This window comes from Candida margitis (genome assembly GCF_024628925.1).
Source record: "Candida margitis strain CBS 14175 chromosome Unknown scaffold25, whole genome shotgun sequence".
NCBI lineage: Eukaryota > Fungi > Ascomycota > Pichiomycetes > Serinales > Debaryomycetaceae > Lodderomyces > Lodderomyces margitis.
Genome location: NW_026261727.1, coordinates 87,122 through 104,331, shown reverse-complemented (window position 1 = coordinate 104,331; position 17,210 = coordinate 87,122). Strand labels below are relative to the sequence as shown.

Sequence of the window (17,210 nt, the reverse complement as noted above, 5' to 3'; positions counted from 1 at the left end):
TTTTGTAGATGGCTAGGGTATTGTTGTGTGCTGATGGTTTTGGTCAAAAAACAAAAAGGTTTCTCGCGAGTTTTGCGCGATACAGTTTTTCAAAGCTCTTTCTCTCTTCCCTTCTTGCCCAGATTACAGAAGCACCTGAAATCCTGATGCTCATAGAGGAACTTACAGGGCACAAGGACTCACCATTGAGTGCTGATCCATATGGGAAAACGACATATGCATTTTCGAAACCTACTAAAGAAGAAAAGAACCAACAACTCGTAGATGACTTTTTAAAGCCGTCACCAGAACTAAATTGGGAATTGCTCGATCTTTTACAGCCCAAACCTGATATCGACAGAAACAAAATCATTGGCAAACTAGTCATTAATCCATCGAGTTTAAACCGAACGAAGATCAGATTCAAAAGATCTGGAATCGAGGGTAAAATTTCTGGATATCGCGAAGAAGTGGACCTCAATGAGGCGAACGCCTCTGCATCGAATTCTTTGAGTATTAATAGAGACTACTCATCAAAGAGTGATAGTATAAGGGGAAAGTCGGGGTTTTTACCTTTCCAACCTGGCGGTTTGTTACAGCAAGCATCAATGGACCGTGAAGTGAAGGATGCTACTTCAAACTTACATAGAAACGAGTATGGATTGTTTGATATACCACCTGGGCTTTCGCGAGGGCTAGAAGTTGGTGAAGCCAAAGGTTTGACAGAGTTGGAAGATTTGAGCAGAGGTGAAGAAAATCTGAATGGACAAACATTTGAAGCGGTGAATGAACGTTCTTTGGTGGATGGAGCAAATGGTGAAAAATCATTGGCAGAATCAAAATCAAAAGTTCCGTTTGACGCAGACGAAATTGAAGGATTGGTTCCATTTGATTATAAGTCTTTCAGGTACGATGAAAAGAAACCAGCTGACAAGCGTGATTGGGCTCACGTTGTTGATTTGGATCATAAAATTGAGGATTTCAACGAATTAGTGCCCAATATGGCAAGAACTTGGCCATTTGAGCTAGACACCTTTCAAAAAGAAGCCGTGTTTCATTTAGAACAGGGCGATTCTGTCTTTGTGGCAGCTCACACGTCGGCAGGTAAAACCGTGGTGGCCGAGTATGCAATCGCAATGGCCAAGAGAAATATGACAAAGTGTATATATACTTCCCCAATCAAAGCGTTGTCAAATCAAAAGTTTAGAGATTTCAAGGAAACATTCAAGGACATAGATGTCGGGTTAATCACTGGTGATGTTCAAATCAACCCTGAAGCCAACTGTCTTATCATGACAACCGAAATTTTGCGTTCGATGTTGTATCGTGGTGCAGACTTGATAAGAGATGTCGAGTTTGTCATTTTCGATGAAGTGCATTATGTGAACGATATAGATCGTGGTGTTGTTTGGGAAGAAGTGATTATCATGTTACCTGATCATGTCAAGTACATTCTATTATCTGCCACAGTTCCAAACACGTTTGAATTCGCCAATTGGGTGGGAAGAACCAAACAAAAGGATATTTACGTCATTTCAACTCCAAAAAGACCCGTGCCTTTAGAGATTTTTATATCGGCAAAGAACAAACTATTCAAAGTTGTTGACTCAAGCAGGAGATTCATTGAGAATGAGTTCAAAGCTCACAAGGATTTGCTTGAAGCAGGAAAATCGAACAAGTCTCTTCCGTCTACGACAATGGGTTCTGGAAGTAGAGGAGGACCTGGCGGAACAGCTAGAGGTGGTAACAAAGCTGTTGCTAGAGGTAGGGGAGGTGCCAGAGGAGGAGGTGGCGGACGTGGTGGTGGACGTGGAGGCGCAACTAACAACCATGGAAACTTTTCCGGTCCAAGGAGATTTGGTACTGATGGTCCAAACAAAAATACATGGCCTGAATTGGTACATTATATGAAGCTGAATAATTTGTTGCCAGCAGTGATTTTCGTGTTTTCAAAGAAAAAATGTGAAATGTATGCCGATTCATTACACGGAGTTGATTTCTGTACCGCCAAGGAAAAGTCAGAGATTCACATGTTCATTGATAGAGCTGTTGGTAGATTGAAAAAGGAAGATCGTGAATTACCTCAAATTATAAAGATTAGAGAAATGCTTAGCCGAGGAATAGCAGTTCACCATGGTGGTCTTCTACCCATCGTGAAAGAGTGTATCGAAATTTTATTTGCCAAGACGTTGGTGAAGGTGTTGTTTGCTACGGAGACTTTTGCCATGGGGTTGAATTTACCAACTAGAACAGTTGTATTCAGTTCTACTAGAAAACACGATGGTAGAGCATTTAGAAACCTTTTGCCGGGGGAATTTACGCAAATGTCGGGTAGAGCTGGTAGAAGAGGATTAGATGCTACCGGTACCGTGATAGTGATGGCTTATAATGAAGCACTATCGCCTACCGACTTCAAAGAGGTGGCTCTAGGAACTCCAACGAAATTGCAATCTCAATTCAGATTGACTTACAATATGATTTTGAATTTGCTTAGGATTGAGGCGTTGAAAGTTGAAGAAATGATTAAGCATTCCTTCAGTGAAAATTCAACCCAAGTGTTGCTCCCAGAGAATAAAAAGAGACACGATGCTCTTACAAACAGGTTAAGCAGTTTGGTGCTAACTCCATGCGATGAATGTAACTTGAAGAACATCGAGGAAACTTGTAAACTCATGTTTGAGTACGAAGATGTTTATAGCCAATGTGTTGTTGATATTCACAAGTCGCCTATATTGAAGACGCAGTTGTTGAGGATTGGAAAGTTGGTGTGTTTTCGGGATAAAGAGTCCGTGTTGAAAATAGGGTTTGTTGTGAAGTCAGATAGTGTTAATGACAGTATCTATTTGCTTACATTTCACCATGGCAGAGAGTACGAGACGACTGAAGAGGAATACAAGTTGCCATACATTCCAATTAGAAGCTATTTGATTAAAAATTTTGCCAAAATTAAGTACCATGGTGGTCTCAAGGTCGTATCGGTACCATACGAAAGTGTCAATTTCATTTGTAAATATACGTTGAAGGTATCCATGAATGCTGTTATTGAAAATAAACCAGATGAAGTTAAGAAGGCAGAGGAGCTCATACATTCGATTCTCTGGCACCAGAAGGAATTGGAAGAGATCAGTTTCAACCAAACTCGACAAATATCCCTCCATGATTTGTGCGTCGAGAAAGAAAATATCCTTACAAAGATTAACGATTTGCAAGCTTTCAACTGTCCCAATTTTCAAAACCATTATGCCGAATATCGGAAAATACATCTTCTTAAAATGGAATTGGAAGGGCTACAGAGATTGATTTCGGACGAGAACTTGGACCTTTTGCCAGACTATGAACAAAGATTGGAAGTTCTTGAAACTCTTGGATTTATTGACGACAAACACAATGTAGTTTTGAAAGGTCGAGTTGCGTGTGAAATCAATTCGGGCTGGGAATTGATTCTCACTGAGTTGGTTCTTGATAATTTCCTTGGTGATTTCGAACCGGCTGAGATTGTGGCGCTTTTATCGTGCTTTGTTTATGAAGGTAGAACGCAAGAAGATGAACCACCGTTGATTACTCCAAGGTTGGAGAAGGGTAAAGCTAGAATCCACGAGATTGCTGAAAAGTTGCTTCGAGTGTTTATTGAAAAGAGGGTTTCGTTAACCTCGGAAGAGGAGGACTTTGTTGAAAGTAAACGGTTTGCTTTGGTCAACGTTGTTTACGAATGGGCTAATGGGTTGAGTTTTAATGAAATCATGGGAATTAGTGTTGAGTCTGAAGGTACAATTGTTAGAGTCATTACCAGATTGGATGAAATTTGTCGTGAAGTTAAGAATGCTGCTTTGATTATTGGCGATTCGAAATTGCATTTGAAAATGGCCGAAGCACAGGAAAAGATCAAGAGGGATATTGTGTTTTGTGCATCTTTATATCTATAGAATTGGGGCTGTACTTTGTATTTTTATTTACGTCTCACGCACTTTGCTTTAATATGCTAAAAACACCACGTTTACCATTGATTATTTTATTCATCAATTCTTGCAGCCCTGGCCGAGGTTTGAAATGAACCAATCCGATCAAGGCGTGGAAACTTCCAACGGTCGTAGCTTCTTGTACAATCTTTTTCTTTTCTTCAAACTCTGAATGAGTTAGATACTCGTTTACCAATAGTTCTCGATTCATGGAAACACAATTTGAAAGTCCATTCAATTTCATGAACTCAAGTATTGATTCGTTGCTTAGTAGCCAGGAGATGTCAGACTCGATATCCGCCTCTGAATTTGACAAGTATCCAACTGTTTGAAAAATTTTAAACTGATTTATCAATGCAAGTGCAAAAGTCTGTTTGCCTAATCGTCGAAGAAGATCAGACTCGATAAACACAACTTCGCCCTTATCATTTTCTACTCGTAGCTCCAAGTTAGTTAGTCCATTTGATACGCACGCGATTTCATTATTCAGAAACTTTACCGGAGCAATAAAGCTGATCAAGGGTTGTACATGTTGTTGATAATGTGTGTCACTCGATGCATTTAAAACTTTATCGATGATAGTTGGACTATCTCTTTGAGCGCTAAGCCTGGGGCCGTCTTTCTGATAAGGGGGAGTACGCTGCGTTTTATCTATGAAGTTGAAGTGATTTAGAAAGGACGGTGTGAATTTGCGATATAATGTGCTGACCAGTTCGTATTTGGGTAAAAAGAACGTAGAGACTTGGCGTCTCGGTAGTAGTCGCATTGCAGTGCTTTTTATGGATAGAAAGTTCTGTATCATAGTAGTAGTAGTTGTTGTTGTGGTAGTAGTAGTAATATATCCATTTGAACGTTGGTTTAGTTGCAAAGTTGAACAGTAGAAGAAGGCTGTAAGTGAAATATGTTTGAACACTGAACTTTTGCAGCTCATCCTTTTTCTTTTTATTTTTTTTTTTGTCATCGGAAATACAAAGTTCAAGATTGGATCAATTTGGATATCACCACCACCACTAAGGTAACAACAACTACACAATGTCTTCTAAGTCATCAACTAAGAAGAAGCTGGCGTCAACACCAGACCCCGCAAATCAACCCATATCAAAGAAAATAAAAGTGCCGAAATCGTTCATTGTCCGTCCACATACATCATCGCCTACTAAATCCAAAGCCATTGCCAATGCCTACTTGAGCTCCGAAGTTTTTGAAGCGTTGGAGTTGAATTCGAAGGATTTCGTTTACATCAGTCAACTCAATGGCCAACCGGGTATAATAGCTGTTGCTGTCCTGTCCAACGACATTCCGGCGAGAAACGTAATTACTTTATCGAATAGTTTTAGGCGTCTAAGTGGGCTCCTATTGGGAGATAGAGTCAACGTGGAAAAGTACAATGGACAGCCACCTTATGCACTGAGTGTGGTTGTCCATGGAGATATGGAACCAGAAGCAAAAGTGGTATTGGATGAAATAGGACTTGTTTACCCTGGCCTTAAAGTTGAAAATGACAAAGGTGGGCTTACAATCATTGACATACAGGGTGGTATCGACTCAAAGATGAAGGAGCTCACGATATCAGACACGGAAAGTCAATCGCGTACGGTTACCCCTGCATATATTTTCTCACAACAAACTACAGTTGAAATTAGCAGCCGAACGGAACCAACAGTCTCGAAATATCCCCTTCTACCCCGACCCCCAACATTTTCTCAAGTCGGTGGTCTTGCCAAACAAACGAGTTTACTACAATCAACAATTGAACTTCCCTTGCACAATCCAACTTTGTTTTCTGATTTCGGGATATCACCACCTAGAGGTATATTGCTCTATGGCCCACCAGGTACAGGAAAGACAATGCTTCTTCGATGTGCAGCAAATGATATCAATGCACACATACTAACCATAAATGGTCCTTCTATTGTATCCAAGTACTTGGGAGAAACTGAAAATGCTATTCGAGAGATATTTGAAGAGGCAGCACAATTCCAACCATCCATCATCTTTATGGACGAGATCGACTCACTTGTTCCATCACGTAATTCAGACGATTCAGGAGAGACTGAGAGCCGTGTGGTTGCGACGTTATTGACAATGATGGATGGAATGGACAATAGTGGGAAAATAGTTGTTGTTGGTGCTACTAATCGACCTAATGCGATAGACATTGCATTACGCAGACCGGGCCGGTTCGATCAAGAAATCGAAATTGGTATTCCTGACGTTGAAGCTAGACAAGACATTTTGCAAAAACAGTTTGATAAAATGAACAAGAACAAGTATGACTTGACTGAGGAAAATATAGTATTGGTCGCAGCAAAGACTCACGGATATGTTGGTGCTGACTTGACTGCATTGTGCAGAGAAGCCGTAATGAAGGCTATAAATAGAGGCTTGGCTAATGGTACACAACAGGAAAATATCAAAGTCACATTGGACGATTTGTTTGAAGCATTGGGCGAAATACGCCCATCAGCAATGCGGGAAATCTTTTTGGAAATGCCAAAAGTGTACTGGTCCGATATTGGTGGGCAAGAGGAATTGAAAAGGAAACTTGTTGAAGTTGTACAATTGCCATTGGAAGCATCAGCCTCGTTTGCCAAATTAGGAGTCAATGCTCCCAAGGGTGTGCTTTTATATGGTCCACCGGGTTGTTCCAAAACACTTACGGCGAAAGCGCTTGCAACCGAGTCGGGTCTAAATTTCTTGGCGATCAAGGGACCAGAGATTTTTAATAAATATGTGGGGGAGAGTGAACGAACGATTCGGGAGATTTTCCGAAAGGCTCGAGCTGCTGCCCCATCAATTATATTTTTGGATGAGATCGATGCTATTGCCAGTGATCGTGATGGCGATGGAGGTGGAACCGCTGCATCAAAAAATGTATTGACTTCGTTGTTGAATGAGATTGACGGTGTTGAGGAATTGAAGGGAGTTGTCATTATTGGCGCCACGAATAAACCAACAGAAATTGATTCCGCTTTGCTTAGACCCGGTCGATTAGATCGTCATATATATGTTGCTCCACCTGATCACGACGCCAGGTTGCAAATATTGACCAAATGTTGCCGCAAATTTGATTTGGTTGATGTAGATTTGACAAGATACGCCAAGCTTACTGAAGGTTGCTCCGGTGCTGAAGTCACTTTATTGTGTCAAGAAGCTGGCTTAAATGCAATAATGGAGAATCGTAATGCGCAACACGTTGAAAATAAACACTTTGAGCATGCGTTGCAGGGGATTTCTCGTGGTATTACTCAAGATATGTTACAATATTATAAAGACTTTGCCAATAGGGCGGGACTAAATATTTGAGTTAAATAGACAATTTTGTATATATACACAGTTAAGTGCATCACTGTTGTTGACATCCTTCTTGTAAATTTTTTTCCAAATCAGGCGGTAAATCCTTACCATCAAAATCGAGTCCATCAAGACCGGCTCCATCTTTACCAGCACCTCCAAAACCAGGCAAGAAATCACCGGCATCCCCTACTAGCTCTACTGGGGGCTGACCCAACTCTTGCAAACTTTCCAACATGGCATTAATCTGATCTCGTTGTCCTTTATTCGAGTCATTGTAATTGTCGCCTTCAAATACTTTCAAGATATCATTGGTTATGTCATATTGTTTGGTATAGTTTGCATATTGTTGTTCGTCCAATTTGTCCTTGTTGTCTTTTAAGTACTGTGGGAATTTGTTATTTAAATCCTTGATTGGTTCGTACAACACTTCCTTTGAACTCAATTGTTCCAACATATCTATCAATAGTTTGCTCATATCCATATCTCCACCACCTAACCCACCTTCATTCATTCCTGCTAATAATTGAGTTAAGATATCTTCAGGATTAGTGCCCGAGGAGTCGTTTTTGATTTTTGAATCAATATCTTCGCCTGATTTACGCAATCTCTCCATAGTTTCCTTCATAACATAATCGAAGTTTGCCGTTTGTTGTGCGCCAGACTCAGCTTCTGACCTATGGTTAGTTTCAAATTGTTGAACTAAAGTTTCAAACTGTTTTTGAGTTTCAGGGTCCTCAATATTCATATCCTTGATGAGTTCGGCTACCGAGTTTTGGAAGTCCTCATTGACGGGATCAGTAGATGATGCAGTGCCTTTGCCGTCCTTTTTCGTGGTTGAGCCAGTTTGCGACTGGTTATCAAGAGTTGATCCTGGTGGCTTATTGAGCACATCATCAGCAAAGTCATCCAACAAATCGTCTAAATCATCCACATCATCACCACCAGAAGAGGTTTTAGCCTTTTCTTCTGGTTTCTCTTTAGACTTGGCAGTGGTATCTTGATCACCTTTGTCTTGTGTTTCAGCATCAGCTGTAGCATTTGTAGTGGCATCAGCAGCATTACCGGCGTTTTGCACAGTAGTTGATGCTAATTCGTCTTGGTTCTTGACTGCTTCAGACATGGGTTGGGAAATGGAGGTAAGTGGAGGAGGAGTTATGTAACTATAATTAGCGTGTGACCGATGGGGTTCTTTAAAATAAAGTGATCTTAAAGCGAAATAAATTAATTTTTCACACTGAGAATCTCAACTGTTCTCTTAAATTGAAACTTCTCTGATCTTAATATTTTCAATATTTTTAAATTTTTCTTTTTAATTTTTTATGTGGGGGTTATAAAGGAGGGGTGGAGGGGAAATTAGAAGTAGGTAGCGTTTAATATAAGTAGTATACGAGAGAAAGAGAGAGAGACAGATTTTTTGTTTTGTTTCACAGGACTTCCAGTGTGGCAAATGCGTGTACCTCTGATCAAAAATAGTTTATGCTCGGTTAAACTAAAATTACTCTCTTGCTAAAGCTTTTGTGGGTGGATGTCAAAAAAGAAGAATTAAGACCTGTTTAGCAGTGCTTGAGTCAAAGACATCTTGTTCGACAATATGTATATACAATGAGATTCTTTAATTGGCAAATGGATAAAAAAAGAAAAAAAAGAAAGACAATTTGATATATAAATATTATCAACTATACTTCTATTAAACAATAAATATACACTTTTGTCCTCGTTGATAGTAATTGATGTTGACATGTTACTCTCTTTTTCTTTTTTTTCTATAATTTAGGTTTTGAAGCATCAACACCACCTGCAGTGGCACTTGCATTGATCTCCAAAGCTCCATTTTCATTTGCTTCATTTAGGTTGTTACCGAAAAATACAACAGTAACTGTTAAGTCATCACGATACCGCCTGGACACGGGGTTAGGTATCGATATAATCATCGATGTTTGCTCTTTTGAACCCCCATTGGATAATGCATTACGGATTAAATGGGTAGAGACATTGTTGTCTTGTAACAAGAAACTACCCCCACCAGTTGATTTTCTAATTGGCTTCTTACTTGCCTTGTCCATTGTTATATCCTCCACTTCCGGTAATTTGTTTTCACCAACTTTTCCAAAAAAGTTCCAAAACGATTTTTGTGGTTTAACCATTTTTTCCCTCTCCATCCATTTAACAACTAGTCCAACGATTTCTTCATTTGTCAACATTTCATAAAGTCCATCACTTGCCATGACTAGGAAATCATTGTTATCTGGGTTAATTTTTGTGGTGGTAATAACTGGTTCAGCAGTTACATATGGAGGAGATGTTAAATAGTTGGGTAATCTCTTGCCGAAAAATTGCTTGTAAATCCGTTCTTGTATTGATGCCGGAAGTTTGTATCTACAATCACCAAACGCCCTTGTAGGTTCCAAACTACCCAAAACACGGCCATTGCGAATAACCTTAGGCTCATCCGGATGCTCACTAATAATTCTGGCTACCTCAGTTGGGTTTGAGCCAGTTTGATCAATACTTAACTGTCTAGCAGTCCAGTGATTATTCTTAAACGAGCCCAAGATCGCTCTTGAGTCTCCGGTTACAGCGACTTTTAACATTTTCGAGTTTGTATCATAAAATGACAACAAAGCGCAAGATCCCGATAATGCCGGCATCAACAATTCAGCAGCTTTAGCTTTATTTCCATCAGTGAGTAATTTTTCGATATTCTTATTGACAATCTCATGATCTAATTTAAGAAATCCATTTTTAATAGCTTGATCAATGGTGGCGCTGTTGGGTACATATCTGAGGTTCTCCTCTCCTTGCACAGGTTTATAGATAGTACCCAACTCATTTATCACGTAATTGATCAACTCGTCTCTCAACTTTGAACTAGTAGTCCAGCCACCATGTCCATCAAAAACTCCGAAAAATAGCCAATCGGTGGTGGTCTTAATGTTGTTATCTTGCAAGATTGGCACTTGTATAATCTCCTCGGCTCGGTCATCCTCAATAGGCGAGTTAGAAGGCAATTGACATATATCATACCTCATTACCCCCTTTCCTCTATTGACAAAATAGCTTTCTTCAAACTGACGCAACTTGGTATCAACTTGTTCGTCGTTTAATAAAAAGATTCCTTCCTTATGTTGCTGATGGCTGATACTGTTTTCTTGATGCATTGATGATGTTGAAGTTGAAAATAACTTTTTATCCTCCAACAATTTTGGCGGCTTTGCAAACGAACCAGCAGCCGCGTTTGCTGCTACTTGAGATGATTGCGGCAGCAGGGGTAATGTATCCAAATTGTAGTAATTTGATTGGTTAAAAGCAATGTAGGACCCAACTATTATGATGCCAGATACAAGTGCCACGTTCTTGCCCTGTTTCTGATATTGTTGTTGTTCAGTCTTGGGGAGTGACTTGAAAAATGTTTTTGATGAGTTTAGTAACTTGGATGAATTTATTGATGTTTTGGAGGTGGAAGATAGAAGTCTTTTGCTTATAGTTTGTAGTTGCTTATTGGTGAGATATAAGAACTTTGGTCTAGTTGATAACATATATGACATGATTGAAGTTGATTTAGGTGTCAAATATAAGTATTCGAATATTTATCCAATCGCTATTGTTAGTGAGCAACCCAATTGGAAGGTGTAAATGTTGTGGGTTTAGACGGTACCTACAGTTGTTAAATAATGTACAGTCAGACTCTTGTTGAGAATATGTGTAATAATGTGATACAGAATAAGTCTATCAAAGTGGTTGGTGTATTGTTAATTGATAACTCTGAAAGATGGAGTGATTGGTGGTCTCTCTCTACGTAAACTTTGATTAGAGAAATTGTGACATTCTCAAAGAATTGAACATTTCTTTTTCTTTTAATTAAAATTTTGGTAGGGACACACCGTTTGGAACTACCACTACCAATCATGAGACAGCATTGGTTTTAGTTCTAGTCTGGGTGTTAACATCAATTACCGAGGCAAAGGCAAAGTTATCAATCTGATGACAATACATGTGTACACTAGGAATTGGTGCCAGCGCGGCTTTTCCATGCTACATTTGACAACATAATTGGTATCTGTCATCTGATTAAATGCAACTCAGCTAGCCACCAAACAGTGCTCTACCTCCAATATACTTTAACAAGACAATGCTGCTGAAATGTTGCATGAGAGCAACAACGATAAAAGTAAGAAGAAATGTGTAGGTGTTCGGAGAGGAGATATGACAGCACCCTCCCTTTGAAGGATTGCACCATACCATTGAGTCTGAAACGGGATAAAGTTGTCTCAGAATGAGTCACTATCTCAACTGAACCGATCATTTACAAGCAACTGTGTGTGTTTACTTGAATCAAGTGGGTCACAAACAACAACTTGAGATGACAATCATTAAATTTGAGTTGTTAATAGTGCCTAGTTGCATGTCACATGTGAAGCTACTCACCGCTACATTATAATGTTTTAATAAGCAACAATTTGAGTGCAAATTGGCTTGCAGTCTTCACTACCGACAAAACAAAGCTAAACGCTATGACAAGGTTTGAAATTATTAAGCCTAGTTGTTTCTGCCATTGTCGCAAATACACAGGTAAAGCCTAAAAGCACGACATTGAAAAAGATTCTTACATAGCGCATATTACAGACACCTTATTAAAGTTTTTTCTTTAAAATGGGGTTCCGTCTAGCGAACTAAAAGTAATAAAAAAAAAGACTGAAAGGGGTGATGCAAGGGGGTCGGTGGGGAAGATAAATTGAACTATCAAGATACATAATAAAAGGCGATTGAGAATTAGATCAATGGACTTCCATTATGACTGTTGGAATTCTTACTTTTTTATTACCCTATTGTAGTTAATTGTGTGCGTGTCATATACAGTATCTTGCTATCATATACAGCATGGTTGTGATACTTGGTATTAGCTCGTGTTGAACGCAGAGAGAGACAACCAAAAGAGTAATACACACTTAATGGTCTGATTTATTTCAATGCCAATAACCTTTATATGTGCATTTGACATCTTGCATCTTGCATTTTGCATTTGCGTTATCCGCCGTGTCCCGTGGGTAATTTAGTCTCTAAAAGATTTGGATGTAGCAATTTATTAATTGTCATTGTATAATACTCTCTAAAGAAAATACGAAAAATTGTTAAACCTTTTACACATCCACTCTTTTCTTTATACCAAATACAACTTATTCAATATCGTTTTCTTTGAATCAAATCTGTCGTTTCACCATCATTGCTCTTAATTATATGGTATCCACCTCGAGTAAACACAATACAAGCAAAAAATAGAGAAACAAAACAGAAACAAAACAGGACTCAAAGACGCTTCACGCAAGGCTTGTACAATAATCCACACACAAAATAAAAGAATTTAAAGAAAAAGAAAGAGCAAAAGCAGATGCACTTGAGCACTTCACAATTCCCATTTACAAGAATGAATGTATTCAAAAAGCCAATTATACGCGTCAACAATAATAGTACCTCATCAAAGAGCAATCACCTGACCGCATCTAAGAAACAGCGAGAAGAAGGCTCTTTGCCTACTTTATTCACAATCACACCGCAACAACAGCGACAGAAATTCGATGAATTGAATGAAGTTGAATCGAATAGGATTGTTGAGGGGTTAAATAACCCCACTGAATCGATTTGGTCACTTTCTGCATCCATATTGAAAACAAACAAAAACCGAAACCGGTATTCCAATGTTATGCCATGGAATGAAACCAGGGTCAAGTTACCAGTCAAGAACGAAGCAACTTATTCCGATTACATCAATGCATCGCATATAAAATTACAAATTAAAGGTGACACATTGATCAATAGATACATTGCATGTCAAGGGCCGTTGGAATCAACAAGAAATCACTTTTGGTCAATGTGCTTTAATGAACTGGAGAAACAAGGAAATGAAGTTGTCATCATTGCCATGGTTACACCACTAACCGAACAAGGAATGGTGAAATGTGATAAATACTGGCCTGAGTTGGGTGAAACTTGGCAATTCTCTCAGAAAAATATTGAAGATGGTATCGTGTTGGAGGAATTAACAATCAAGAATGTGAATGAAACTTATGATGCCAATGAAGACTACTTGTTGACAGAGTTTGAGCTCAAATCAGGAACAAAGACAAAAAAGGTTTACCATTTCTATTATTATAAATGGGCTGATGCTAAAGTCCCACATTCAATCACACCATTGGCCAATCTATCTCGCCATATAAACGAAGTTAAGCAAGCAACTACAAGTCTGCCAGAAAACCAAGCAGTTCCCATAATTCATTGTTCTGCTGGAGTTGGAAGGTCGGGTACTTTTATGGTTTATGATCATTTGTTTCGAGATAAGGACAAGTTTCGTACTATTCTTGACAGCAATCCAACAAAAGATTTAGTATACAAGGCTGTTTTCCAGTTGAGAACACAGCGGATGATGATGGTTCAAACTGTTTACCAATATCAGTTCTTGTATGACGTGGCCAAGGAAATCTATTATGAGGAGAAATGAGAGTGGTGGTGGTAATTGAAGCGGATACTTGACAATGGCCAATTTGCAGTGAGGGTCGAGGTTTTGAGTGGTGTGAGTAGAAAAATAAAACCTTATAACTTTTAATATATTAATAACTAATGTAACAGTCCAACTTTGAGTATTTGTAAATGATTGATCAGTTGTTGTAGCTGTTGTTGTTGTTGTGTGTGTGTGTGTGTATGCTCTGTACGCGTGACAGATATCAAGCATTTTCTGTTGCAAAACATTAGTTTTACAACCACCCACGTCCTTATCCAAACAAGTATAATTTGACCTGGGGAAAGAAGATAAAACCATAATGGAGATCTCAAATACGTTATCTCAACCCAAGATCAATCAATTGATTTACTCGTCCGAAACTATTCATTTAAAAATGCACCCTGCTATATTGAAAAAGAATAACTATGTTAAACACCACCCCCTCACACTTTTATTGACAACATCAACCTTGAGCAAGGTCCTTCACCAATTATTTGAAATTGGAGCTATAAGGTTTGATACCGATTCGACTGCAGATTTAATTATTAAGAAATACATGGGGTGTCCTTATTGGGATCTAAATTTTATATCATACTATGACATAGATACCTTGCGAATGATAATTGGATTACAATTGTCAATTTGCAATGAGCTCAAACTTAGAGGTTCTCTACCTCAGTATTTTAAGATGGGTGGCTCTTTCAATAATGGCGTGATAACATTGCCACCACAAGACAGTACTGACGAGTTAATGCAACAGTTGGTGGCATGTGACAAAACCGAGATTATTATATATACACCACAAATTGTCACTTTAGATGAGATCCGAAACCGTAACAAACACGAAACAGATTCAATAGATCTAGGTACTGACAATGAAGATACATACGATCTGATGCGCCTGGTTTCAACCACGTTATCATTCAACCGGCGCGAGATTAAACAAATTTTGGGAGCTGGTGGAACAAGATTAGATTCGATACGTATACAACTGAGATGCTGGATCCATATCGACCTGACACCTTATGAATCTCAACAACAGTACATTGATGGAAATATGAGATTTATTAGTAAGAATAATATGAGACAAGATATAACGATAAATGGGTTAAGCCAGAATGTTGATATTGCGATTAATGAAATTTATAATTGTGTTTTACCTAGGTTGTGGAAAGAACGACAAACTGTGTAGGATGAAAGATTTTTGCTGCTGTTTTTAGATCGCTACAGCCATATTACTGTTACCTCGGTAGTCATAATGTTTGCTAACTCAATTGAATCAAGCAGGTGCTAAGAATAATGGTCTATTAGTTGCAAAATAAATGATTGAACTATCCGGGTAAATGAAAACGTGCACAAACTGTGGTTGGTAGTGTGTAGTTCTGATTAATTACATAATAATTTATGTAATAATACAGAGCTACCACATTCATCGCATTTTTTCATTTTTTTTTTTCTTCTTCTTCTTCTTCTGCTCTTCATTGTGTGTCTGAAAATTTTCACTCCTGAAAAATCTTTTCACCATTCCCAGTTCTTTTTCCCTTCTTCTTCTTTTTTTTTTTACAACTTAACTCCTTCTAGTACAGACTAGCATATAATATATATTAATTATAATCATGGCTGACGGTGTTTTCCAAGGTGCTATTGGTATCGATTTAGGTACTACCTACTCATGTGTTGCTACATACGACTCAGCAGTTGAAATTATTGCCAATGAACAAGGTAACAGAGTTACTCCTTCTTTCGTCGCTTTTACTAGTGAAGAAAGATTGATTGGTGATGCTGCCAAGAATCAAGCTGCTTTGAACCCAAAAAACACTGTTTTTGATGCTAAGCGTTTGATCGGTAGAGCTTTTGATGATGAATCCGTTCAAAAGGATATCAAGTCATGGCCATTCAAAGTTATTGACACCAACGGACAACCACAAATTGAAGTTGAATACTTGGATGAAACCAAGACTTTCTCTCCACAAGAAATCTCCTCAATGGTTTTGACCAAGATGAAGGAAATTGCTGAAGCTAAAATCGGTAAAAAGGTTGAAAAAGCAGTTATTACCGTTCCAGCTTACTTCAATGACGCTCAAAGACAAGCCACCAAAGATGCTGGTGCCATTGCTGGTTTGAACGTTTTGAGAATCATCAACGAACCAACCGCTGCTGCTATTGCTTACGGTTTGGGTGCTGGTAAATCCGAAAAGGAAAGACACGTTTTGATCTTCGATTTGGGTGGTGGTACTTTCGATGTTTCTTTATTGAACATTACTGGTGGTGTTTTCACCGTTAAGGCTACTGCCGGTGACACTCACTTGGGTGGTCAAGATTTCGACACCAACTTGTTGGAACATTTCAAGACTGAATTCAAGAGAAAGACCGGTAAGGACATCTCAGGTGATGCCAGAGCTTTAAGAAGATTGAGAACTGCTTGTGAAAGAGCAAAGAGATCATTGTCTTCTGGTACTCAAACCACCATTGAAATTGATTCATTGTTTGACGGTGAAGATTTCTCAGCTAACATCACCAGAGCTAGATTTGAAGATATCAACGCTGCTTTGTTCAAGTCTACTTTGGAACCAGTTGAACAAGTTTTGAAGGATGCCAAGGTCAACAAGTCACAAGTTGACGAAGTTGTTCTTGTTGGTGGTTCAACCAGAATTCCAAAAGTCCAAAAATTATTGTCTGACTTCTTTGACGGTAAGCAATTGGAAAAATCAATCAACCCAGATGAAGCTGTTGCATATGGTGCTGCTGTCCAAGGTGCTATTTTGACTGGTCAATCAACCAATGACGAAACTAAGGACTTGTTGTTGTTGGATGTTATCCCATTGTCTCTTGGTGTTGCTATGCAAGGTAACGTCTTCGCCCCTGTTGTCCCAAGAAACACCACTGTTCCAACCATCAAGAGAAGAACCTTCACCACCGTTGCTGACCACCAAACCACTGTTCAATTCCCAGTTTACCAAGGTGAACGTGTCAACTGTACTGAAAACACTTTGTTGGGTGAATTTGACTTGAAGAACATCCCACCAATGCAAGCTGGTGAACCAGTTTTGGAAGCCATCTTTGAAGTTGATGCTAACGGTATCTTGAAGGTTACTGCTGTTGAAAAGTCAACCGGTAGATCTGCCAACATCACCATTTCCAACTCAATTGGTAGATTGTCTACTGAAGAAATTGAAAAGATGATCAACGATGCTGAAAAATTCAAGACCTCTGATGACGCTTTCGCCAAGAGACACGAACAAAAACAAAAATTGGAAGCTTACGTTGCCTCAGTTGAATCAACTGTCACTGACCCAGTCTTGAGCGCTAAATTGAAGAAATCCGCTAAGGATAAGATTGAATCTGCTTTGTCTGACGCTTTGCAAACCTTGGAAATCGAAGACTCATCTGCTGATGACTATAGAAAGGCTGAATTGACTTTGAAGAGAGCTGTTACCAAAGGTATGGCCACTCGTTAAGTAGTAGCATAGGAGAGAGTATATATT

The 17,210-nt window shown here is 38.9% G+C and overlaps 8 protein-coding genes across 8 annotated transcripts; 5 read left to right on the top strand and 3 right to left on the bottom strand. All coding sequences in view use genetic code 12, as the record gives it.

Annotated features, from left to right (window-relative positions):
* Window positions 1-146: 146 nt before the first annotated feature.
* SKI2 (SKI complex RNA helicase subunit) lies at window positions 147-3,902 on the top strand (the record flags this gene model as incomplete). Its single annotated transcript, XM_051814892.1, has 1 exon — window positions 147-3,902. The coding sequence occupies one exon, from the start codon at window positions 147-149 to the stop codon at window positions 3,900-3,902; it is 3,756 nt and encodes a 1,251-aa protein (XP_051674114.1).
* A 34-nt stretch (window positions 3,903-3,936) lies between these two features.
* CANMA_000278 (uncharacterized protein) lies at window positions 3,937-4,701 on the bottom strand (the record flags this gene model as incomplete). Its single annotated transcript, XM_051814882.1, has 2 exons — window positions 3,937-4,522; window positions 4,670-4,701. 2 exons carry the CDS (start codon window positions 4,699-4,701, stop codon window positions 3,937-3,939), a joined length of 618 nt encoding a protein of 205 aa, XP_051674113.1.
* Window positions 4,702-4,967: 266 nt separating this feature from the next.
* CANMA_000277 (AAA family ATPase) lies at window positions 4,968-7,241 on the top strand (the record flags this gene model as incomplete). The annotated part of the gene is made up of 1 exon (XM_051814871.1): window positions 4,968-7,241. One exon carries the CDS (start codon window positions 4,968-4,970, stop codon window positions 7,239-7,241), a length of 2,274 nt encoding a protein of 757 aa, XP_051674112.1.
* Window positions 7,242-7,281: 40 nt separating this feature from the next.
* PEX19 (Pex19p) lies at window positions 7,282-8,352 on the bottom strand (the record flags this gene model as incomplete). Its single annotated transcript, XM_051814860.1, has 1 exon — window positions 7,282-8,352. The coding sequence occupies one exon, from the start codon at window positions 8,350-8,352 to the stop codon at window positions 7,282-7,284; it is 1,071 nt and encodes a 356-aa protein (XP_051674111.1).
* Window positions 8,353-8,995: 643 nt separating this feature from the next.
* On the bottom strand, window positions 8,996-10,777 carry PTC5 (type 2C protein phosphatase; the record flags this gene model as incomplete). Its single annotated transcript, XM_051814849.1, has 1 exon — window positions 8,996-10,777. One exon carries the CDS (start codon window positions 10,775-10,777, stop codon window positions 8,996-8,998), a length of 1,782 nt encoding a protein of 593 aa, XP_051674110.1.
* Window positions 10,778-12,654: 1,877 nt separating this feature from the next.
* PTP1 (tyrosine protein phosphatase) lies at window positions 12,655-13,725 on the top strand (the record flags this gene model as incomplete). The annotated part of the gene is made up of 1 exon (XM_051814838.1): window positions 12,655-13,725. One exon carries the CDS (start codon window positions 12,655-12,657, stop codon window positions 13,723-13,725), a length of 1,071 nt encoding a protein of 356 aa, XP_051674109.1.
* A 319-nt stretch (window positions 13,726-14,044) lies between these two features.
* CANMA_000273 (uncharacterized protein) lies at window positions 14,045-14,917 on the top strand (the record flags this gene model as incomplete). Its single annotated transcript, XM_051814827.1, has 1 exon — window positions 14,045-14,917. One exon carries the CDS (start codon window positions 14,045-14,047, stop codon window positions 14,915-14,917), a length of 873 nt encoding a protein of 290 aa, XP_051674108.1.
* A 424-nt stretch (window positions 14,918-15,341) lies between these two features.
* SSB1 (Hsp70 family ATPase) lies at window positions 15,342-17,183 on the top strand (the record flags this gene model as incomplete). Its single annotated transcript, XM_051814816.1, has 1 exon — window positions 15,342-17,183. One exon carries the CDS (start codon window positions 15,342-15,344, stop codon window positions 17,181-17,183), a length of 1,842 nt encoding a protein of 613 aa, XP_051674107.1.
* Between the last annotated feature and the right edge of the window lie 27 nt (window positions 17,184-17,210).